The sequence below is a fragment of the Microcebus murinus genome, chromosome 2 (assembly GCF_040939455.1).
Source record: "Microcebus murinus isolate Inina chromosome 2, M.murinus_Inina_mat1.0, whole genome shotgun sequence".
Classification (NCBI taxonomy): Eukaryota; Metazoa; Chordata; class Mammalia; order Primates; family Cheirogaleidae; genus Microcebus; species Microcebus murinus.
The window spans coordinates 55,003,580-55,030,287 of NC_134105.1; the positions used below are offsets into that span (position 1 = coordinate 55,003,580).

Genomic DNA, 26,708 nt, shown 5'->3' on the forward strand with positions numbered 1-26,708 from the left:
CAATTGGTCATAGTAAATACATTTATATTCTTATTTTTCCCTTCTTCTCCCTGTCCCCCATTTCCTTCCTAGCCTCTGGTAACCACTAATCTATAACCGATTTTCATGAAACCCATCTTTTTTTTGTAGAGATGACATCTCACTCTGTTGGCCAAACTGGTCTTTAATTCCTGGCCTCAGGTGATCCTCCCAGCTTGGCTTCCCAAAGTGTTGAGATTAAAGGCATGAGCCACTGTGCCTGGCCGAAATCCATTTTTTTTAGCTCCCACATATGAGTGAGAACACATGATATTTCTTTTCCTGTGCATGTATTATTTCACTTAACATAATGGTCTCCAGTTCCAACCATGTTGCTGCAAATGACATTCTTTTTTACAACCGAACAATATTCCATTGTGTGTGTGTGTGCGTGTGTGTGTGTGCGTGTGTACGCACCACAACACCACATTTTATTTATCCATTTGTCCTTTGATGGGCATTTCAATTGATTCCATATTTTAGCTACTTTGAATAGCATCACAACAAACCTGAGAGTGCAGGTGACTCTTTGATATACTGATTTCCTTTCTTTTGGATATATACCCAGTAGTGGAATTGCTGGATCATATGGAAGTTCTATTTTTCATTTTTTGAAAAACATCCATACTGTTCTCCACTACTGGCTACACTAATTTAGTAATACATTCCCACCAATAGTGTGTAGGGGTTCCCCCCTTCTTCATATCCTTGCCAACATCTGTTATTACCTGTCTTTTTGATACAAGCCATTTTATTAATAACTGGGGTGTGATGATATCACCTGGTGGTTTTGATTTGCATTTCTCTGATGATTAGTGATGTTGAGCATTTTTTCTTATACCTATTGGCTAATATAGTATATGCCTGTCTTCTTTTGAGAAATCTCAGTTTAGATTGTCCAATTTTAATCAGATTATTTATGTTTTTGTTATTGAGTTGTTTGAGCTCCTTATATTTACTCATTATTAATCCCTTGTCAGATGGATAACTAATCCCAATTGTCTATTTTCACTTTTGTGGCCTGTGCTTTTAAGATCTTATACAAGAAATCTTTGCCCAGATCAATTCCCTGGAGTTGTTTCATAGCTTGTAGTTGTTTCATAGTTTCAGGTCTTAGATTCATGTCTTTAATCCACTTTTATTTGAATTTTGTGTATGTTGAGAAATAGGAATCTAGTTTCATTCTTTTGCATATAGGTATCCAGTTTTCCTAGCACCATTTATTGAAAAGACTGTCCTCTACCCATTGTAAGTTCTTGGTGCCTTTGTTGAAGAGAAGTTGGTTGTAAATGTGTGAATTGATATCTTGGGTCCTCTATTCTGTTCCATTAGTCCATGTGTCTGTTTTTATGCTAGCATCATACTGTTTTGGTTACTATGGCTTTATAATAAATTGTGAAGTCAAATAATGTGATGCTTCCAGCTTTGTGCTTTTTGCTCAAGATTTCTTTGGCTATTTGGGATCTTTTGTGGTTCCATATAAATTTCAGGATTTTTTTTTCTATTTTTGTGAAGAATGCCACTAGTATTTTGATAGTGGGATTGCACTGAATCTGTAAATTGCATTGGGCAGTACTGTTGTTTTAACTATTAACTCTTCCAATCCATGAGCATGAAAGATCTTTTCATTTTTTTTGTGTGCCCTTTTCCATATCTTTCATCAGAGTTTTATAGTTTTCCTTGTATAGATCTTTTACTTCTTTGGCTAGATTGATTCTTAGATATTTTATATTTTTTGTAGCTATTGTAAATGGGATGGCTTTCTGGATTTCTTTTTCAGATAATGCTACTGATATTTGTATCTTGATTTTGTATCCTGCAACTTTACTGAATCTGTTTATCAGTTTTTTGGTGAAGTCTTTAAGTTTTTCAAGGTATAAGATCATGTCTCCTATGAACAAGACTGATTTGACTTCTTCCTTTCCAATTTGAATGGTTTTTTTTTTCTTTCTCATTTAATTTCTCTTGCCAGCACTTCCAATATTATGTGGAATAATAGTGGCAAATGTGGGCATCCTTGTCTTGTTCCAGCCTTTAGAGAAAGGCCTTTAATTTTTCCCCATTCAGTACAATGTTAACTGTGAGTTTATCCTAAGTAGCCTTTATCATTTTGAGGTATGTTCTTTCTATACCCATTTTAATGAGAGTTTTTGTCATAAAGGCATGTTGATTTTTATCAAATGCTTTAATGCTTTTTCTAGCATCTATTGAAACAATTATATGATTTTGTTCTTGATTTTGTTAATGTGGTGTATTATGTCTATTGATTTGCATATCCCTATATCCCTGGGATGTATCCCACTTGATCATAATGAATGGTCTTTTAATATATGTTGCATTTGGTTTGCTAATATTTTTGTTAAAGATTTTTGCATCTGTGTTTATCAGTAATACTGTAGTTTCTTTGTTGTTATTGTATCTTTGTTTGGTTTTGGTATCAGGATAATGCTGGCCTCACAGAATGAGTTTGGAAGTATTGCCTTCTCTTCCATTTGTTTGAAAAGTTTAAGTAAGATTGGTATTAGTTCTTTAAATGTTAGGTAGAATTCAGCGGTGAATCCGTCAGGTGCTGGACTTATCTTTGATGGTAGACTTTTTATTAATGAGAAAGACAAGAATATCTTTCTCATTAATAATTATTGGTTTATTGAGGTTTTCTATTAATATTCCTTCATAGTTCAATCTTGGTAAGTTATATTTGTCCAGGAATTTATCCATTTCTTCTGGGTTTTCTAATTAGTTGGCATATAATAATCTCTCATGATTCTTTGGATTGCTGAGGTCTCAGTTGTTATGTCTCTTTTTTGTTTCTGATTTTACTTATTGGGGTCTTCTTTAGTTTTTTCTTAGTCTAGCTAAAGGTTTGGCTATTTTGTTTATCTTTTCAAAAAAACAATTTTTCATTTCATTGATCTTCTGTATATTTTTGGTCTCTATTTTATTTATTTCTGCTCTGATATTTATTATTTCTTTCCTCCTACTAATATTGGGTTTGTTTGTTCTTGCTTTTCCAGTTCCTTGAGGGACATTATTAGATTGTTAATTTTAAGTCTTTTACGTTTTTGATATAGGTATTTATTGCTATAAACTTCCCTCTTAATATTGCTTTTACCACATCTCATAGATTTTGGTGTGTTATATTTCCATTTTCATTTGTTTCAAGGATTTTTAAATTTCCATCTTAATTTCTTCATTGACCCATTGGCCACTCAGGAGCATGTTGTTTAATTTCCATGTGTCTGTGTATTTTCCAAGGTTTCTTTTGTTATTTATTGCTAGTTTTATTCCATTGTAGACAGAGGAGGAGCTTGATATTATTTTCATTAATTTGTACAGACTTGTTTTGTGGTCTAAGATATGGTCTTTTCTAGAAAATGTTCCAGATGCTGATGAAAAGAATGTATATTCTACAGCATTTGAGTGAAATGCTCTGTAAATGTCAGTTAGGCCTATTAGATCTAATGTGTAGTTTAACTCTGCTGTTTCTTTATTAATTTTCTGTCTGGATGATCAGTCCATCACTGACCAATGGGGTGTTAAAGACCCCCTACTATTATTGTATTACAGTCTATCTCTCCCTTTAGGTCTATTAATGTTTGCTTTATATATTTGGGAGCTCTGTTGTTGGTTGCATAGATATCTATAATTGTTATATCCTCTTACTGGATTGACCTCTTTATCAATATATAGTGACCTTCCTTGTATTTTTTAATAGTTTTTGATTTGTAGCCTATTTTATCTGATATGAGTATACTACTCCTGCTCTTTTTTGGTTTCCAGTTACATAAAATATCTTTTCCACCCCTTCACTTTCAGTCTATTTGTATCTTTATAGGTGTATTTCTTGAAAGTATCATATAATTGGGTATTGGTTTTTTATCCATTCAGCCACTGTATACCTTTTAATTAGATAATTGAGACCATTTACATTCAGTATTATTACTGAATGTAATAGTCCTACCCTTTTGTTCCTTGTTTTCTGGTTGTGTTGAGACTCCTCACTTCCTTTCTTCCTGTCTTACTGTCTTCCTTTGTAGTTATGTGAATATTTCTTGTAGTATGTTTTTATTTGTTGCCTTTTTATTTTTAGTGAATCTATTATAGGTTTTTGCACTGTGGTTACTATAAGGTTTACAAAAAACATTTGATAGACATAATTAGTCATTTTAAAGAGATGACAACTTATAACACAAACATAATAGAAACAAGCAAAGCCAAAAGAACATGCAAAAAAATCTACAATTAACTCCATCCCCCCACATTTTGACTCTTAATTGTTTTAATTTGCATATTTTAAAATTACCTATCTCTTAATGGATTGTTGTAGCTATTTTAGGCTTTATAGTTGCGTTATGGAAGGTGATATGTGATATGCATATCACATATATAGTATAGAGTACTCTGAATGTGTCCATGTACTCGATTTTACCAGTGGATTTTATATCTTGGAAATTTTTCTTTTGCACATTAGTGTTTGGGTTTTTTTGTTGTTGTTGTTTTGTTTTTTCCTTTCAGATTGAAGAACTCCCTTTAGCATTTCATGCAAGATGGGTCTGCTGGTAATGAATTCTCTCAGCTTTTGTTACTCTGTGAAAGATAGTGTCTCTCTTTCAAATTTGAGTGACAATTTTGCTGGATAAAATAGCTTGTTTTGGTTTTTACTAAATATATTTGCTAAGCAAATCTTCACTTCTAGGTCTCTGCCTCCTTTGTGGCTCTAGGTGGTGCCTTAAGTCCATGTTCACTTAAGCTCTGGTAAATGGTCAGAGCACTGCCTGTCCCAAATGGGAGAGGTCCCAAAAGGATTACCTCAGCAGTGTAGGGAGGTTGGCTAAGTTTCCTGCCCAGGGGACCTGGGGTATGTACCTCCTACAACTACTCTTATTTGGCATCTCCTTTGGCCAAGATACAGAATAGAGTTTCCAAGCTGGGAATGATAGTACTGCCTCCCTTGTTTGTCTCTCCCTGTCCCCAAGGATATTTCTCTCTTCAGGCAGTCATGATGCTACCTGTGGGTAAGGCAAGGACAGATCTCCTGCCAGGGAGCCCAAGAAGGTAGGGAAACTGGTTGAACACCTCAATTTCACTTTTTCCAATATAGAAACTGGGGGTTAAGGGAATATTTTCTATAGTTGGTGCCTGGCAGAACTGTGGCGGAGAGGCATTGTGAATGTGGAAGTCCAACTCTCCACCTGCTTGGAATTTTCCTACTTCTCTGTGGCCCTAGAGAATGTCTCATCTTCACACTTGAGCTCTGGGTTGTTGCTTGTGAAGATTTTGGCACTGTATATTTGGTTTTAGTTTTTTGTTTAGGGAGAAAAGTTAGCTTGTCTCTATGCCACCATTTAGGAACTGGAAACCTACCTAGATATTGTTGAATTCTATTTGCCAATATCTTGTTAAAGATTTTTGCATATATATTCATGAAGGATATTGGTTTATAGTTTTCCACCCACTCTTCTTTCCTTCTTCCTTTTCTCCCCCCCCCATTATTATTAGTGTAATACTAGTTTCATAAAGTAAGTTGAGAAGCGTTCTCTTCTATTCTCTGGAAGAAATTATGTAGAATTGGTATTAATTCTTATTTAAATGTTTGGTAGAATTCTCTAGTTAATCCATCTGGGCCTGGAGATTTCTTGCCTAGGAGTTTTTAAATTACAAATTCCCTTTCTTGATAGTTGTTAAGGCTACTCAAAGTATCAGTTTTACATTGAGTGAGTTTACATTGAGTGAGTGAGTTTTACAACTCACTTATATATATATGTATATATATATGTATATATATATGTATATATATATATGTATGTATATATATATATATATATATATAATTTTTTTTAGTTTTCCAGATAATTTCTATTTTTAGTAGACATGGGGTCTCACTCTTGCTCAGGCTGGTCTCAAACTCCCAACCTTGAGTGATCCTCCCACCTCGGTCTCCCAGAGTGCTAGGATTACAGGCATGAGCCACCTCACCTGGCCTCTTTGCTTCTTGAATCTGTAGGTTTTTGTCTCTTACCAAATTTCACAGTTTTTTAGCCATTATTGCATCACGTAATTTTTCATCCCCACCTTCTTTCTCTTCTCCTTTTGATAACATGATTGTTAGAACATGCATAGGGACTATGCTCATATATTTTTCAGTGTGTTTTCTATATATATTCATATTTTTCTGTTGTCCTATCTTCCAATTCACTGTTTCTTTCCTCTGTTCTCTACAATTTACTGTTGATCTCTTCAATCACTGACTGAACTTTGTATTTCGTTTATTATAATTGTCAGCTGTAAAATTCCATTTGTTTCTCTTTACGTCTATTTCTTTGGTGAGACTTTATATTTCTTTGCTGATGGTTTCTAGTTTTTCATTTGTCTCAAGTATATGTATAAATTAGTCATTGAAGCATTTTTTTATGGCTGCCTTAAAAAAATCAGATAATCCTAACATCTTTGTCCTCTCATCATTGGCATCTATTGATTGTCTTTTTCCATTTGGTTTGAGATCTTCCTGATTCTTGATATGATGAGTAATTTTCAAATAAAATATGGACATTTTCATATTATGTTTTAAAACTCTGGATCTTATTTAAACTCTCTGTTTTAGTTGGCTTTCTCTGACACTACTCCAGTTGGGGAAGGGTGCAGGCTGCCTTGTTATGGCCAGGTGGAGGTAGAAATCCAATTACCCCATTCAACCTCTATTGACACTTGATGCAAAGCTTCTTTCATCATTAGTCAGTGGGGATGGAAGTTTAATTCCCCACTTGGTCTCCACTGATACATTGATGGAAATAGCCTCATTACCACTGGGTGGTAATGGTGAAAGTCCTGACTATATACTATCAATGGGTCTTCTCTGACAGTAGAGGGGTGCTTCATTACTGCTGGGTCGGAGTAGAAGTCCAAGCTCCACATGTGGTCTCCTCTGACATTAGGGGAGAGGGGCTTATTACTAGTTGATGGGGATGAATGCTGTGGCATCTTACTCGCCTTCTCTAATACCACCACAGTAAGAGTGTTGCTATGTCTTGCTATCTCCTCATGAGGGTAAAAGTCTAGGCTCACCACTTGGCCTTTTATGACCTTGTTGGGGTGGGGCCACAGTTTTCTCTATGGTGTTCAGCTATAGTAGAACAGTTATTGTCCAAAATCATTTTGTCTTGCTTGACTTCATCTTTCCTGATCCTTAAGCTCAAGAAAGTACGCTTCTGTTGGATTGTTTTGTGTGTGTTTGTTTGTTTGTTTTGTCTGCACCTGTTGGCACTTTCAGATTACCTGCTCCTTCAGCTCTAAATCTGGGATATATAACATAAAAATAAAACCCAGAGAACTTACCACTATGTTGTAACTTGGACCTTATGTCCCTAGCTAGTCTGCCTTCTTCTCTCTATTTTTCAGTCTCTTGACATTTATTTATATATAATGTCCAAGGTTTTGCTTAATTTAGTTATGCTTAATGGAGGGAATATGGAAAAGTACATCTACTTCATCTATCTGGAAGCAGAAGTTTTACTGGCTCAATTTTTAAAACTTAAAACTCTATTTTTTAAAAGGCACTGCAGAATACATGGTGTAAATAGAAAATAATAGGACTGGATTGTTGTTGTTGTTTTACAAAATTACTGAAACTGACTCATTTAAATGAGGGCTGATTCCTCAGAATCCATTACTAAATTATCCTTTGGACAGAATTTTGTGTCATCAATACTACTCCCAAAATTTTTTAGAACTATTTTGGACTTAATTTTAAAGAATGGACTGTGTTCTTTTGAATATCCTAAGTGGCATAAATTGTAATGCTTTGAGGTAGTGTTTGATATTTGGAAGCAAACCCAAGTGGTTTAAGAGCCAAGATGGGTAGTAAAATAGATGACCAAATTGGGTAATACAATCCACTTCTCCATCTCACACTCTTTTTTAAAAGAACAATGTGAACCAAATTATCTTTATAGTGATAAAGCCATTTCCTTTATATCATACAAAACCTTCCAAACACTCCCAACTTCTAAATAATAAGCTTGATTAGCTGTGGGATGAATTTTGCATGAGCAGTGCCATTTGGTATGAAATCAACATTTCTATGGTTTTCACATAAATGCTTTCTTGGGTCCCGTGGATATTGGAGATTTTTTCCTGTAAACTTTGACAATTTGCTTTTTGGGTCAACTTCAAAATACCATATTCCATCACTATTCTCCATGAATACATGTGATTTTGTCCAACTTCCCTTTGAAAGTTCCAAACAAATGTCAAATCTTCTCTGTTTCTTTTTGTCATTCAAAATGTGTAGCACAGGCTTTACAAAAACCTCAATGTCGAAATTCCCCTTCAGTATGAGTCAGTGTTCTCAGAGCTAACCCTCTGCTTGAACAAATCCCATCTCTGACATTTTCCACATTTTCATCAGTCCTTTGTACTTCATCATGAGCATCTTTATTACTTTCTCATGTCTTTGTGCCAGTCAAAAATAGCTTCTTTACAGTTCTGAACCATAATTGTCCCTCTAGATGTCTTGCCATTTGTGTTTGTTTAACTTTCTACAAAGTGCTAATTCTTTACTTTCTACAGCTGTCATTCCTTATCCCCATTCTTCACAGCCTATAGCCCAAAAGACAGAAAGAACTGCTGCTGCTGTTGCTGCTGCTGCTGCTGCTAGCAGGATCACTTTACAGCTTGTTCCGTCCATGTGCACTTTTTGTTTTGCTAAGCCATCTAAGAATATGAGCTTCGTTACTAAATAGTAATGAAAAGATTACTAAATACAAAATCTTCACCCTATTTGTTTAACTCTAAAGCTCAAAGTCACACATACAGCATCTAAAATAGATGATAGACCTAGTTCAGTAACTAGGAATGGCCCTTTGGCAAATTCAAGAAATTCTAAAGAAATTGAATGTATCCTCCCTCAACATCCTGATCTTTTTTTTTCTTTTTTATGGTTTATTTTCAGTTCATGGTTCAACTATTAGGAGGAGGATCCACTTTGGAGGGGAAAGGACCACGGTATAATGTAGTGTTTAAGAGCAAGACCTCAGCCAGCCTTGGTTCAAATGTTGTTCCTACCAGTTTAAAAGTTGTACAAATTACTTGGGACAGTTGTTTAACCTCTCCCACTCTTAGTTTTGTCCTCAGTAAGAATGGATAATATAATCTAATAATAATTACCTGTAATGCCATTGTGAAGATCAAAATAGGTAACATGGTGTCTTAGCACATTGTTTGGCACTGTTTGGATGGTAGCTATTACTTATTAAATGCCAGTTACTTTTTCAGTCATTAAAAACTTTAAGTAGGATAGGCTTGCCCTCAAAGAATTCAAAAGTAGCATAATCCTGAGCTAAATTAAATTGTGCCATCTGAAGAAGAAATAAAACAGAAATATAAGTCTAAAGGCCACTACAGTTCTATGATACATAGAATTAAGTTTTCATCCTTGGGAAGACTATATATTACTGGGATATTCTAATCAACAAAGTAATCGTTAAGCCACCATTATTCATTTTCTCATGTAGCTTATACATCGTGAAGCCAAAATCCTTCAGAGTTTGTCTGAGTGGAAAAATTCTTTGCATATCTGTGTGATCACTTTCAATTAAACTGCCAGCCTTCCTCTCTCCCATGGGTTCAAGCACTGACTGAGGACCCATATTATGCCAATAGAGGTGAGAAGCAGGTATAAATGTAAAAACCAATAGATTGCTCAGTAGCTAGGCCAATCAGCCTCAGTAAGAAAGCTCCACCCTCAGCTCCTCTGGCTCTAGGACATCACTTTTTCTAACTATGTAACTGAGCACGCCAGTAAGTTTGATCAGAGTACAATATGATACTTGGCTTTTCATGGCTTCTCCCTCCTACCAAACAAAAGAATATGAAATGGGAACAGGAAAGAATTGAATTTGCAATAAGGAACAACTTGACCAGAAGGGTGTTCAATCTTCTAGAATGGCTGAAAAGGTTGCAACATCTCCTTTCATTAAGATTTCTGAGAAGGGAATAGATACACAAAGAAATACACATTTGCCCATTATGATGTTATCCTAGTTTTGTGTTCACTGGTTAAGTGTGTTGGGCAGTATTAGATTGAAAATGGTTTTCACATTTTGCTGGTATAGCCTGAAACTCCTTTTTGCATCCTCACCAATTTCTTATGACTGAAATATCTATTTACCATTTTTTCAATGTAAAAATGTAAAAAAACTGTACATGATACCAAGATAGCTAGTTGTACATCTAAAATATAATCAAATTGTTATTTTTCCATACTTAGTACCAAATATTAATTTCAAGTATTTTGTTTTGAAAGTACCCTCTTATTTGGAATCTAGCAATATACTTTCCCTTTTCAAATGATTTTCCATTATCATTATAATTTGTTTTTTATGTTGCTCTTATTTAAGAACTTTAAAATAATTCAAAATTAATCTCTTCCATGAATACTTGTCTAATAATTATCCTTTTATTCCTCCAATGTGACTTTTTCATGATAATCAAAAATCTTAATTAGTCAGGAAAGTTCATAAGCTTTCCTAGCTAATAAACTCTAAGATGAAATTCACTTTTGAATTCCAAGTTACCTACCCTTAGAAAACCAAGAAGAAAGCCAATGAATTCAGAAAGTAAATCCTCAGATCCTTCAATGGCAATAGGAGAAATTCCAAGCACAATGCTAAATATATGTTTAAGATTGTTAATTCACTTCCATGATAGACCTCCATGCTAAACCACTCTCAATTTTAAAAGGCACATTCTGGGTTACCAGTTCACAAGCAAAACCCCTTGCTTGGTAGAAAAGACATCAAGTAGAATTATGCAAGGAGCTGATGCTAGAACGAAGGTGAGAAAATAGGAAGAAATAAAAGAGCAGGGGTATGATCATGTCATTTAAAGATGAGAGACTGCGGCGAACATGACCTCTCTCTTCCACCTTTAAGGATTGAGAAATGATCATTGTCACTTTAAATAAGAGGTACTGATGAATCTCTGAAAGCTTCTGATCAAATGATCTTTTGCATGGAGAGCTTGTTTTGAAGATCTTTCCAGATCTAGTGCCTCCATAAGCTACAGATACAATAATTTATGACATGGTCAAAGACTCTAAAAACCATACTCTTAAGTTAATAATGTAGAAAATTAATAAATATTGGTTATACTCACCTGAACAAGCCTATCTGTGGCATAAAAGAAAATAAGTAATTCAATTCTTTTGCTTCAGATTTAGGAGACAGTTTCTATCATTTTTACCTTGATGTTACTTACATAATATTACATCTCTCTCTCTTTCTTTCTCTCTCTCTCTCACTCTCCCTCTCTCTCTCTCCCTCAAGTGTTTTCCAAAATGAAACACCAGATAGAGCTCCACTTTATTTTTAAGTTGTGACTTCCTTTTCTTTTTGAGATTTTTCAGGCTGAATTTTGTTCCTTTAAAATGGGGTTAAATTGATCTTTGGCAAGTCACCAGATGACTACAAATGTATTTAATGCAACTTTGCTCCAATATTAACATTTTCACAAACCACAGTAGGCAGACCCTTACTGTTTCTTCATTATCCTTTCCAGTCGTGGCTGAGAGCCCAAATGATGCCATTTTACCCAAGAGGTATTCTGTACGTGTTTTCTACTTTAATCACATCCTTTCGGAACATGAATTTTTGCCTGACAGATTATCTTCCCCACAGGCAGGCAGTCACATCCAGACTTTGATGGGGTCCCAAAGCCTTCAGCATCGTAGCCGGGAGCAGCAGCCATATGAAGGAAATATAAACAAAGTGACCATCCAGCAATTTCAGTCACCATTGCCTATTCAGATCCCCTCTTCACAGGCCACCCGGGGACCTCAGCCTGGACGGTGCTTAATTCAAACTAAAGGGCAAAGGAGTATGGATGGATATCCAGAACAGGTGAGAAGAGATTTTTCATTATTGATAAATCTTCAGGAAAGTCCAAAGAATCCATGGTTTGCCTTCCCTCATGAATGTGATCCAGGACATAATGCTATCACCATGTTGAAAGAAATGGAGTACTCTTTGTAGAAATTGTATCATTATTTTCAATGGCTAAGGACTACAACATGTAGGAATTTGTGATTGGTAAGATTCCACATAAGGAAAAACTGATGAGTCAGAATAGTTTTTCAAGTACTATCCTCCATCCTCTCTTACCCACTCCCAACTGCAATTTAGCTCTACAGAATAGCTTTTGAATGTTACAAAGAGCTTCAGTGGATTAGGTATATTTCCCAAGGCCTCTGGTGAAATTGGCAGTGTGAAAAGTAAACTATTTATTCCCCTCCATTTGTGGGAAGACATTTTTTAAAAGTTCTATCTTCTGATTGTTGAATAGTACAGAGATAAATCTTTGCTCTAAAGAAAATTATAAACAGCTAGAAGGGAAATATTTCTGAAATGCTCCAAAAGTTACTGATAAAAGCCATGCAGTAAAAATACTCCATCCTTCTACCTATCTAAAATTAGGATTTGCTTTTCCATTGTAGAATCTGTTATTCTTCCTTAGAACCAGAAAACTGAATGGGTTCTCATCTATTGAGCTATATTAAGCTTAGAAAGTAAGACATTAAAATCTTAATACTTTGTTAAAATTAATTTCTCTTATTTCAATTTACAGATAATTAGGCAAAGCTCTCACTGACTTCACTAACATTTTGTTATGGGCTACTCAAAGTTATTGCCTACTCAAAGTTTTACATATCACCCTACCTTATTTTCTAAACACATAAGACAAGATTAACTTCATTCTCCAGTTTTTTCCTTTACATTGTTAAGAGCCATTTATCATTTGTATCCCAATATTTAAATATCTATTTCGTAATACCTTTCTTGAAGCTGAGATTATATATTAATCATTCTCAGAATCGTAGATACATTTTTCAAGGTAATTTTCTTCCTTTCCTGTTCTAATCTAAACCAAGTGTTATAAATAAGGTATAATAAACCAGACAGATGCTTTTAATTAGATAATGACATAAGGTTTTTAATTTTCCAGATATTTAAAAAAGTTAATACAGTTTTAAATTATGCTTTATCAGAGGCTTTTTAGGAGATTAAAAACTTTTTAATAGACATTACTTCCCCACAATTATCATAACCTCAACCCAATTCTCTAATTTAGTTGTTCTTATTAATAGCTACATGAGGTTTTTTTTTCTCCCAGAATCAATGCATTTTAAAAATCCACTGAAATCGATGCCTTTCATTTTCACCACTTTGAATAGTAGGTTTAGTGTTAGCATGCAGTTATTCTAAACACCCTAAATTTAAAGGCTATTTTATCACTATTTCTAAAAAAAATACATAAATTGTAGAAAGTTTAACTAATAATAGGATTACTAAGTTTTAAATTTTACATGCATATTGAGTTTAAAATATCATGATTATTTCAGAAAATGTATTTATAGTAGCTTTCAAGTGTTTTGATACACAGCTCTGATAACATCAGATGCCTTTCAAATTGATGTTAAAAAATTTAAGCATTCAATGTCTATGGTAAGGAAAGGACATAAATATAACTCCTTTTGCTATGCCAGTTTTTTCTGCCTTGGTTTCAGGCTTAAATGATTTAGAATGTATTACACATTTCACAATAGCTAGAAATGAGGACTTGAAATGTTCCCAACACATAGAAACGTAAATGCCCATGATGATGGATATCCTAAATACGCTGACTTCATCTTGACACATTCTATGTATGTAACAAAATATCACATATACTCCATAAATATGTATAAAGTATCAATTAAAAGAAACTTTAGGGTGACTATAAGAAAGCCTAAAGAGCTTTTAAACAAGTAATACTGATCTCAAAACTATGCTCTCCCCACCTCCAATTATAAATCAAGTAGTTTCTTAAAATTGTTTTCACCATCAGTATAATATTTGTCCACTACTAGGGGCACGCTGGAGCCAGCTCACACTGGCCCAGTATCATGTGCACTCTTCCAAGCTCCACTTTCAGTGACATCAGATTAACAGGTGGAAGTTGCAGGAAAAATTACACCACGAAAATCAGCAAACACTACAAATTAGGATATTCTCCCATCATCAGCCAGCTATTAGACATTTCCAACACACTTCTGACTACTACACTGTTTTCTTTTTTTTCTTTTTCTAACTTCTCCACTTCTTCATTTAATTCTATAGCATTCAAGAAAGAAAACCCTATGACTAGATCTTAAAATTTGGGGTTCTAGTTTCATGTTTACTTTTATTAAGCAATATTACTATGGCCAAGTTAGTAATTCTTACTAAGATTCTGCTTCTCTCTTTATGAATTGAGGACACTGCCACTCACTAACATTCAAAAAGTTTTTATGAGAGTCAAATGATACAATTCTACACAAACACACACACACAGACACACACACACACAGAGTAAACCTGGCACTGAGAATATAGAAATAGAAAATGGAAGAAATGGAAATAGAAGATTTTGAGAATTAAAATATTTGAAAGAAACTTAAATGATCAGTCTCAACCTCCTTAATCTACAGATAGAAAAACAAACCAAAAAATACAAAAAGGGACTGAAAGAGGTTATGTAATTCACTTATAATGAAACTATTTCATGTATTTTTTTACTTTCCTAAGTCATATTTATTTCGAAAGGTCATATCCTTCTAATATGTGTGTTGGTTATATGTTTTCAAGCAAGACTCATATTCCAGATTTTTTTTAAAAATGTAGAAAAATACTTAAAACATTTTCAGACTATATGGAGTTTTGCATGAAAATTATAGAATAGCAATTTAAGAGTAGACCACAGAGGTAGCATAAAATTTCTGATGTGGATTTTGGGCATATAAATCAAAACATTCCATTTTAATGAGACATTTCTAGTGGTCTTTAAAAGAGCCAAGAAGAGAAAAATAAAGTTTAATTTAAACGATCATAACAGCAATATTAAATTTGGTCAAGTATAATATGGAAAAAAACCCAAATCATTCAACATTTTTAAGAGCAAAGAGATACCATAAACCATAAACATAGTACAAAGAAAGACTGCTCAGCAAGACTAAACAGTAATTCTATTAAAGTAACACTTGGAAACTCTACTCAATAAGTGATTTAAAAAGTAATCACTTATTGTAATGCTCCAGGTTTAAACAATTTGATTAAAATGAATACACATGTTTTTATCTGGGAAAAGAATTCTGAATGAAAGTAGCAAAAGAAGAGACAATCGTTACCATACACTGAGTGCCTGCTGTGTGTTTGCACTATACATCTCACACACAGGTCTGGCATTCAGAGTGTGTGACCTGTACAGTTGCACAAGGTCCTGTTTAGAAGGGCCCTACCCTTGGATTAACGCTCCACTGTCACCATTTTGTAATGATTAATAATTGTTGATCAAGGAGCCTCACATTTGCACTTTGTACCAGGACCAACTAATTATAGAACTAATCCTGCTTACATATACTATTTCATTTAATTGTCACAAGAATCTTATTCACTTTTTATTAATACAAATGAACACCCAAGGCACATAGAAATAAGTAATTTATGGAAAGTATAATTGGTCAAGATGGAATTTTAACCCAATTTATCTGACCCCAAATCCAAGTTCTGTGTCACAATCTGTTAAATTAACCACATTATCTCAGACACTTAGCTTCTGTGGCCTGGGTGTCCTCTTTTGTCAAATGATATTAATTAAACCTGCTTGAACAACAAATAAGAACTGCAGAACTGCTTCATGCAGATGGAGTGTTGATATGAACTCACATAAACACTTCAAATTGCTTTGAAAAGCCAAAGCCACTGAAAAATGGAAATTTTTAATATTAACAAAAACATAACTCTGTATCCCTTAATGTGACCCAAAGAACTCACGTATTTTTAATCTGATTAAAGTTCCATATGGCAACAAACATATATAAATGCTACCAAAGAGGACACTGAATGAATGAGAATGAGTTATCATTTATGACCTAAGCAGAATATTCAACTTCGTTTAGTCACAAACAAGCACTTAGTAAACTTTGATGTTCTTCCTCAGTGATGAAACCATCTAAATTTTCAAATTACTCATCACAATAAAATAGGGCAAAACATCCAAGACTTCTAGGAACTTAGAATTCTAATTTAATGCACTTATTTGTGCATGTTTATTTTTCAGAAACAATATCAAGTCTGTTTTCAATTCTAAGATTAAATAAAATAAAATATATGGAAGTGATTTTCAAACTATAAAGTGTTACCCAGATTCAAGATATTAATTTCTGTAGACTATAAATCTTATTTCTAATAATAAATGTTCTTTTTAATGAAAAGTCTGCAGCAAAAACCATGTACATGAACCTAAAGTTTATTATCAGGGCATTTTACTTGGAAAATGGATTCTAATGCATTAACCACTTAGATTACTGACAAAAATAATAGAGGATAAGAGTCATAGTTTTATTAAGTATTGAATTAAAGAAAACAGCCAGAAAATGAGGGCTTGACTCCCATTCCACATGAAAAAGTCTTAGCCATGATATCCATCCTATTAGCTCTTCCCTTTCTTTCCCAGTCTAACTGAAGAAGCTTAACGATCGTACCCATCTTATCCTTCCCTTCAAAATATAATAATACTTTATCTTAATTGTTCTCAACCTCAGCTATAGACTGCTCAGGAGCTTTAAAAAACACTGGTGCCTTGCCCTCATCCCTAAATAAACTGATTTTATTAGTTTGTATGTGGCCTGGGAAGTGGGAATTTTCAATACTCCCTAGGTGATTCTATTGTGTAACCAAAGTTGAAAAACGCCGCTTTACATATTTTATAGCTCAATAACTTACCAGCTGAATAATATATTGATATTATAACTATTTAAAAGCATACATAATTGATCATAACTTGTTGAATATTTTTAAAGGAAACTAAAATTAGCTTGGTTTTTCCCTTTTTCACATATATAATCCAAGACAGAATATATTTATATATGTAGAATATATAGATACCAAAGCATGAATAAGAAGAGAAAACATCAACATTATGCTTCCAACCTCTCAAAACCTTTTCATAAATTAACTATTTTAATTTAATTGATAATGCTGTGATGTAAGTAGAGCAGTTTTCATTTTATTGACTAGAAAACTAAGACTAAGAGAAGTTAAATATCTTATCTGTGGTTATACAAAAATTTAGAAGCTGAGCTGGAATTAGAACCCAGTCTCATGAAACTACCACATTGCATGCTGCAGCCTGCTGCACTATAACCAAGCATATAAGTCAAGAGTAAGTTCACACTGGCAAAGTGAAACAATGGAAAAATACACCCTCTCGTCCATCCATGTCTGCCCCAGACAAGAAGACATACCCTAACATATTAAGACGGTAGGCGCTCCATAGTCGTCTCCTGCCAGTGCCTGCAAGTATACATGCAAACTGAAGTTTGTGCCTGAAATAGAACTTGTAAGATTACATTAGACTCAGCCTCCATGAGTTACACAAATTGTTATGCATCCATCATATTCAAGGAAAAAAAGTTCCAAACCCTTATCAAAAGAAGATGCTGTAGTCTATCCTGGAAGAAGTCATTTTAATACCTAATAATATTTGGAATACATGAAGCAATTGGCCAAAAGACAGGATTTCAGACTTTCTTTGGATTAGATGGCTCTGGCCAGCCACCTGAAGAGCACATAGGACTTCCAGGTGAGGATTTTTTGCTTCTTGTGGGCAGATGAAGAAAACCATACTCTTCCAAGTGATGTAAGAAGAAAAACTTGGAAAGATTTGTTTTATTTAAATTATTTATTTTTAAATTAAAAGTCAATAATTTAATGAAGATACTTATAAAATAGGTGTTAAAATAATTATAATATTTTTTTTTTTTTACTCAAATGATTTCAGGGACATCCTATACCTCATTCTGTCCCACCCAAAGAATTGCTATTTGTAAATATTTTCCTCCATAGAATTTTATTCTTTAGTCATCAAAATAATGCTTTAGCTCTAAATTTACAATTCATAGTTTGACAAAAAGAATGTGTAACTCAACACCACAAATTCTATCAATTGACTTTATAAGTTTTCTGTAGTCACCTGGTAGAATGCAGTAAACATGGCAGTAGGAATCAAAAGACCTTTTTAGTGCTCTACTAAATATAGATATGATCATGTTGGTTTCTGTAAGTATAAAATGAAGAAAGTGAAATGAATCATCTTTAAAACTTTTTTCCAGACTGAAAAAGCATTTGAGTTTCTATTTCCTAGATACATACAGAGTCAGCGGATTTTTTTCTGAAAGACCTAGAAAATGCTACAGCAAGGGATTTTATTTAACAATCTTGATGAATAAAATCTTTTTGAAAGATTTAATTAGGGATTTGAGCTGGACTTACATCTCTCATTCACAACAGAAAAAGGTATGAAAATACAAGAAGGATCAGTATTTCAAAAAATATTACTTTTAAATATTAACATTTATATATTTTATAATTATTGTTACCTTTTTGAGCCTATTACTCAGGCTCTTTAGAAAGGCTTTGTATGGCTTTGTATGGCTCTGCAATGCACATAATCTAAGTCAAAACAAAAAGTTATAGAACCTTATTACTTCATGGCAGTCCTTATCATACAAGTGCTGTTATATAATAACCCATAAAAGCAGGAGCTAAAAGTAACAGCAACTTTAATTTCAAGTTTAATTTACATGCCATGAAGCAGTCTCTTTGCTTCTGTTAAATCTCCATCCTCATCTCATTTGACCTCTCAGCCATGTGGTTTGACTCACCCTTTTTCTTGAAACATTTTCTTCTCTTGCTACCATTAGTCTACTGGTTTTCCTCTTTTCCTCTTACCACACCAGCCACTATTTCCTGGCTTCTTTGTTGATTCCTTCTTTGCCCTGAACAAATATTGGGTGATCCAGTGCTCAAGACTTGACTCTTCTCTTTTCTATCTACACTCTTCCATAGATGACCTCATTCAGCTCTAGGCCAGGTGACTCCAGCCCTGACCTCTCTCCTGCACTCCAGATGCTTCATGCAATTAGCTACTTGTTGACATCTCAACTTGTACGCCCAATGAAATTCTTAAAGTTAGCACAGTCAAAGAAACTGTCAATTTCCTGCTGTTGCCCCTACCAACCCAGCTTCCCTCCCAGACTTCCCATTTCTGTTAACAGCCCCACTATTCACCCTTTTGCTATGACCCTTTTTCTTACAGCCCACACCCAATCCACAGCGATTCCATCAAAATGTATCCTGAATCCACCATGTCTTAGCAGCTGCACCGCCACCATCTTAGTCAGCCATAACCTGATCCCTAACAACTTCAAAAGCCTCTGAATTGCTCTCTCATCTTTCAGTTTACCTCCCCTTGATCTATTCCCCACTGCCACAGTGATCTTTTCAAAACATAAATCATATCACATCACTTTTCTGCTTAAAATTCTCTAGCAGCTTTCAAAATTTCTGAATAAATTCTAAATACTCATTGTGGCATAATGTCCCTACAGTTCTGGCCCCTGCCTACCTCTCTTTCCACTCCTTCCCTAGTAGTTTTCTCTGTCATGCTGCCTGTGTTGTTTTTTTAGCAGCTTTATTAATATAATTTACATATCATAAAGTCTACCTGTTTAAAGTGTACAATTCAGTGGGCTTTTATGATATTTACACATTTGTGCAACCATTACCATAATCTGACTTTCTATTTTCATCATTCCAAAAAGAAACTTTATACACATTAACAGTCGTTTTCCATACTCCCTCCCTCCATCCCTAGACAACCACTCATCTACTTTCTCTCTATATATATTTGACTATTCTAGACAATTAATATAAATGGGGTCATACAATAAGTGTTTTTTCATGACTTCTTTCTTTCAATTAGCATAATGTACTAAATGAAGCATGTATCAGTACTTCATTCCATAACATTGCTAAATAATATTTCATTGTATGGATATACCACATTTTGCTTATCCATTTATCAGCTGATGGGCAATTTGGGTTGTTTCTACCTTTTGGCTATTATGAATAACACTGTTATGAACATTAATGTACAAATTTATGTGTAGATGAATGCTCTCATTTTTCTTGGGTAGATACATAGAAGTGAAATTGCTGAGTCTTGTAGTAATTATGTTTGGCATTTTGAGGAACTGCCAAACTATCTCTAAGGTAGCTACAACATATTGCATTCCTACCAGCAAAGAATGAGGCTTCTACTCTCTCCACATCCTTACTATACTTGTTATTGTCTTTTTTATTATAGCTATCTTGTGATTTAGTATCTCATTAAGATTTTGATTTACATTGATCTAATGACTAATGATGTTGAATATCTTTTCATGTGCTTATTAAATATTCATATATCTTCTTTGGAGAAATGTCTATAAAAATCTTTTGCCTATTTTTATTTGGATTATTTGTCTTTTTATTATTAGATTGTAAGAGTTATTTATATATTCTGGATACAAGACCCTAAGTAGATATATGTTTTGCTAATATTTTCTCCCATTCCATGGGTTTTCTTTTGACTTTCTTGATGGTCTTGATGGTCTCCTTTGAAGCACAAAAGTTTTTAAATTTTGATGAAGTCCAACATATAAATCTTATGCACCTTGGTTTCATATCAAGGAATCATTGCCTAATCTAAGATCATGAACTTGACTCCTTCTATTTTATTTTAAGAATTTTACAGTTATAACTTATGTTTGGGTCTTATTTTTCAGTTTATGGCCTACTTTTAGTTAATTTTTGTGTATGTTGTGAGATACTGATACAGATTTATTCTTCTGCATATCCCACAGTGAATATCCCGCTGTTCCAGCATGATTTGTTGAAAACTTATCTTGAACTCTTTGTCAAAATAATTTGACCATAAATGTTAGAGTTTATTTCTGGACTCTCAATTCTATTACATTGATCTATATGTCTGTCTTTATGCCATCTTGTTGTTTCTTGACTTTATAAAGACCTATCTATCCTTAGGACATTTATAATTGCCTTTTTCCTCTGCTTTGGATAGTTTTCTATTTTTCTTATTGCCCATTGCTTATCCTTAACATCATTTACATTTCCACTCAAATGTCATATACTCAGAGAGGCTTCTCTTGTCTATTCTATCTAAAATAGCTGCTCACTCCCATTCAATCAATCTCTACTACCTTTTCTGCTTTATTGTTTCAACAGCTTATCTCACTATCTGGAATTATTTGTTTGTTTTTTATGTTTAGTATCTATCTTCCTCATTTGAATGTAAGTTCCATGAGGTCAAAGATTTTTTTAATCTTCCTGGTGCTTAGTAGGGAATCAATAAATATTTGTATAATAAAGGTATGAATCATGATTTCTGCAATAATTTTCATTTTCAAAGCTATAATGGTTTTTCAAAGTAGTTGATTACATAATTGAAGCACTCTTTGAATAACTGGAATTCATTCTAAAATTGGTCATGTATTTTAACAAGGAGCTATCATATCCTTTTGCTGCTGTATATTTGAAAGTATCCTTGGCTGAACATTCATATTATCTCATTCATTTATTTATTCAAGCAAAACTTAATTGAGTGCTATGTGGCAGCTGCTGCTCTAGATAGTCAATGAAGAGATAATAGACATAAGGAAGTGATTCAGATGTCCCACTTGCATGAAAAACCATATATTAATAGATGTGGATGTCTCTTCAGCAGAGCTTCTCTATGATAACCCTCCCAGGGTTCAGGCCTGGAAATGGCTTCAGAGGTTAAATGCTCTTAGTTATAAGGTTTCTTCTTGATGCTTCAGAAATTAACAACCCTCCAATGGGTGAAAACCATCCCTTATATTTCATACAGTGTAGGATATTTGAGGTTCTAGTTGTTTGAGTTACCAAGGGGATTTTCAAACAAGTGTATAATTTAGTTTCTTTTTTAATAAAAGATAATAAAAAAGCTTCTTTTATTACATTTGCAAATAAGCAAGATTTCCCTAGATTTTTTATCAACTAGGACACTTAATTACAAGTGACTCAATATAATAAGACTTAATCAAAAACAGAAAGTTTTGACTCATATAAGCTCAAACTCCAGGAATAGGGCAGGCTTCAGATAAGACTTAATGCTAGACTCAGTGGAAGTCGTGACTTCTTTCTCCTTGGGTTGGTTTCTGTCTCAGACAGACTTCTCCCTTGTGGTAGAAAGATGGCTATGAGAGCTTCAGATCTTCTCATTTAAAACTAGCAAGAAGGAGCAAGATTCTCTTTTCTGGAAATCCTAGTAGATATCTCATAATTCCTTTCTGATTGGGTTACCTGCCTGTTTTATAAACAATCACATTTTTTTAGGGAATATAGTGCTTTGTTTTAGGTCTAGATAAATGATGAACCCAGAGCACAGGCTGAGCATAAGGAAGTGAGTGGTTCTTCAAAGAGAAATTAAGGTTTAGCTGCCAGAAGAAGGACGAACACATCTTGGGGAGCAGAAACAACAGGTGTCTACTAAAAGTTGTATGATATACACTGCAAGGAAAGAGAATGGTCACTAGGAAGACACCTCATTATAGCTTTACCAGGTGTCTTTCTGTAATGGTACTCTCTAATCCTGAATTACACCTCCCCAAACACAAGCACACAGAGCATTACTTCCGGTGTTCCTCTGCTACTAGGTTTTAGAGCATTGCAGACCAAGTCAGAGCACTACCCTTTACAGATTACAGATTATGACCTCATAGGACCTCACTGCAACATAGCAATCCATTTTATTATGAAGTCCTCTCTAAAACAAGACCCAGTATTATAATTAGAGTAAGATTAACACAGACCAGAAGTACCAAGTAAAGTCAAATGATGGAAACCGATTCTGAAAGACGCAAATCCACCATTGTTACCAGAGTGCTGCATTTCAGCCAGAGATGTCATTCTTTGAAAATCAGTCTCTTAAAATATAATTGAAATACTGATTCTCATTAAATAAGCTATTTATTAGCTTCTTAGACCTTTTGTTGGAATGCTGCATTTCCTCTTTGCTAATCCTCCAGTTTCAGACTGCTTCTTGGCAGTGAAGTATTCTCTCCTCTTACATTTTATGGCTTCTTTGGGCCTCAGCAGCAGGTGGAACTCCTTATATGTGAGATGAATACTCCTTCTGACATGCTTTATGAGACTCAATAGTCACAACACAACCTATTAGCCATACCTTAGCATGGCCCAAGAGTAGGCTAGCTTCAGATCAGAATTTATGTTTGTTTGTCACATTTATAAAACCACAATATTATCTTTATTATTTCTATTATTAAAAAATATATTGAAGCAGTTTTTCATACAACTTGGCACATATGAAATGTTTCCCTTAGATTTTTAGTGCCCTCTAGCTTTACAATAATATAAAATAGATATAGTCACTACCTTGAAAAAGAACAACTGGAAACTACTCTCAGCAATTTACTTTGCAAATGAAATCTGTTGCATTTGTTTCCTTTCGTGTTTCATATTGGTCTGGGGAAAGCCAGAAATGCATACACCTTCCACATGTTACATTGTACAATATGAAATTTTTACAGTAGAAAGATATAACTCCAATTTTAAGTAATTTAATTGGAAATGCATAGATATATGGAAAAAAACAAGTGTTTTAATAATATTGGTTGCTTTCTTCTCATTTTATAATTAATAAGTAACAAAAAGGTATTCAACTGGAATGTTGAATAAATCTAAATTAATTATTCCTTCCAGATACATCAAATTATTATATGTTCATATCTATAGACTGTGAGCCATATAAATATAGACTATTATAAGTTGTAGTTTCTACCACTCTATGGTAACTAGTTTTAACAAATCTAGCTCAATCGAAGAAAAAGTTGCAATTAAGTGTATCTTTAAAATAAAAATATGAAAAGTACTTATGGTAATAGCATTTACCCATAATTTAGAAACTATTTATTAGTGACTACCATGAAAATCACATTAGTGGATAGTTTTTTGCCCTTGTGTTGCAAATGAATTATATAATAGCTAAACATTATATTTACTATTATGAAATATGACAGTGAATTAAGGATAGTCCCATTAAACAGCCAAACCTAATTGATCCAGGTTCCAGTGACAATATGTGATTCAAGGAATAGGATTCAAGTTTGCCTTGGCCTACCTAAGAGGTAAGGATTAAAGATCCCTTTACTATAAAAATACAGAGAGTCATTTGGGCATTTGCATTTTACATAAGCAAATTAATAAGCTAAGCAAGAATGATGGAGAAAAAACATTAAGCTACTTAAGAAAATAAACATTTCCAATCACCATTAAGAACTTTTCCAGTATACATTTATATAAATACAAAATATATGCTAATGTATTTTCTGATGTTTTTTTTCCTAACTCTTCATTAATCTTTTGCCTGCTTACCTCTGGTAACACCTGTTTCACCTTGTTTTAGTATTTATTCTGCAGTTAAAAATTATAAAAGTGTTTTTTTATCTTTATGTAACTGAAGTATGCTGCCTTTTGGTCCCAAGTCTTTCAAATATCTGGGGTCGCCTGTCCCACTTTACATGGAGAACTGGCATTTTCACGACAGCCCACACACACATCCCCAGCTCAGGATCACCAACAGTTCTTAAGTTTTATAGTTTCTCTAAGTCATCCCTCACACTGATTTCCTTTCTGCTGACTTCTTAATCCACACCCCGTATTAACTTTTATAATAGCTATCATCTCTATAGCCTTACCCCAATGCTATCATTTCCCCATACTACTATAAAACACAAGCCTCTTGTGTTTAACAGACTTTTATAGATGATTTGGGGTACTAGGGAGATAATATAGCACAGAACATCAGAATATTAGCCTTCACAGTACTAAACATTTATTGGCCATTCCCTGTCACAATGTCTCCACATTGTTGACCTCTTTCTTAAAGTAGACCTATTCACGCTGTCTCTTTCTTCTAAGGCCCCTGACTCCTACTCCAGGAGCAACTACCAGACTCAAAACTCCTTTCACTGAGCATTTCACTCTTCCTTTGTTTTGCCCTCACTCAAGCTATAGCCTCTTGTTCAAACAAAAAAAAAAACCCTAACATTCCTAAACAATACAATTATCTACCAAGGAGATGAATTGTACTACTCTACTAGAAAGCAGAAGCAACTTATTGAAATAGCCATTATTTCCCCTCACTCTGTATTTGAAAGTTTTCTTTTCTTTTTTCATACTGTCCTTCCCAATGAGTCTGAATGTATGTTGCATTTATGGTAGATACCTAAAATAATGCACAATCTTTTAAGTGTCTATCAGACTTTTAATTTTTAAAAACAGCTTATGAAAACTTAGTCTTGTATGTGGTAACAAATAAGTACTTGCTATTATCTGCTTGCCCAGGTAATTTCAAGCTAGTTTCCATCATAACTGATGCCTACAGGAACACTAAACATTTTTTCAGTTTTTACTGCCTTTTGTGTCCCAAATCAATATAGGCTAAGAACTCAAGTGAAATGTTAATCTTTTCTATGGTGATGCAGTTATTTGAAAATATTTAGATTTTATAGATATTTGATTACCTTTTTATATCTTTTTTTACATAGTTTTGTGTGAGAATAGAAAAGAATCCTGGTCTTGGATTTAGTATCAGTGGTGGAATTAGTGGACAAGGAAATCCATTCAAACCTTCTGACAAGGTAAGAAATGAATTTCTTGTTGACAATTTTAATTAGAAAAATACTGTCTTCTACTGTGGTAACAAAGGTTAGAAAAAATTTTAAGTGTTTTTACTATGCTTTCATGAGATAACTATGAAGCCAATTAGAAACTTTTTCAGCACACTGGAAAAAGAATTTACTGCAGTGCTTGACAAATACTAAAAATAAGAAAAACATATATTTAAGCATTTTCTTTGCAATGCAGGGGAGTTTTTTTCTATTTTTGTGGGTTTTTTTCCTCACACTTATATATACATCTGTAAAGAAAGCTATATAGGCAATTTCTGACAAGTCATTTCCAAAATTTTACTTGTAAATCACTTATTTATTGTTTAGGAAAATGTTTTCTCACAGTAACAGAATGATTACATAGTACTTCACTGCAAGGGTAAGCTAAATGACCTCTTTGTCTCTTCAACTTTGGCGTGTAAAGAATTTCACTAATAGAATTGTAGAACTGAAAAACCACAGAAAGCAAATTTTCTGTGAAAAATCAGAGCTAACATTAGCAGAAGAATCATGTCCTCCTCTCATGCTTATCTCTGTTTGTTGAACTGTGGAGTAAAGGTACCCCACCACCCCAAACTCTAACCTCAACCATTGTCTGTACATCCACGTTCACATGTGGCCTGCCTAATCCCAATGTGGACCATCTGACATTTTTATTTTTAAAAAATTTACCCTGAGCTACATAACCTACCCTGCTACCATCAGTATTTAATACTCTCAGCTTTGAATCAATTAGTAATTATTATTTAATGATAGTTCAAACGATCTACTTTTGGTTATATCAAATTTAATTGTATTAAGTGACATCACAAAACTCTGAGATGATGAAACAAGCAAAAATTACATATGAATAAAACCTCCACAGGCTCTTGACTTACCTTGGAGTCACAATCTGGTTGGAACCATTTCAACTTACCACTATTATAAAAACCCACAGATCAACTTCTGATTATGAGAATGACTTCTGAAAAACCTTGGATGCCCCCACGCTGGAGATTCTGTAGCCTGAAACAGGGCCTCTAATCCCATATTTTCCTACACTTCTTCCCAGTCATCTGGTTTCTGA

The 26,708-nt window shown here is 33.9% G+C and overlaps 1 protein-coding gene across 4 annotated transcripts in view; it reads left to right on the forward strand.

The window, feature by feature from the left end:
• The window catches only part of LRRC7 (leucine rich repeat containing 7), a 510,593-nt gene that overhangs the window by 430,401 nt on the left and 53,484 nt on the right, over positions 1 to 26,708 (forward strand). For all 4 annotated transcript variants that reach the window (XM_075999305.1, XM_075999314.1, XM_075999312.1 and 1 more), the window contains 2 exons: positions 11,691 to 11,912; positions 25,520 to 25,612. In XM_075999305.1, the coding sequence (XP_075855420.1) occupies positions 11,691 to 11,912; positions 25,520 to 25,612 (315 nt within the window). The remainder of the gene's footprint in view (positions 1 to 11,690; positions 11,913 to 25,519; positions 25,613 to 26,708) is intronic.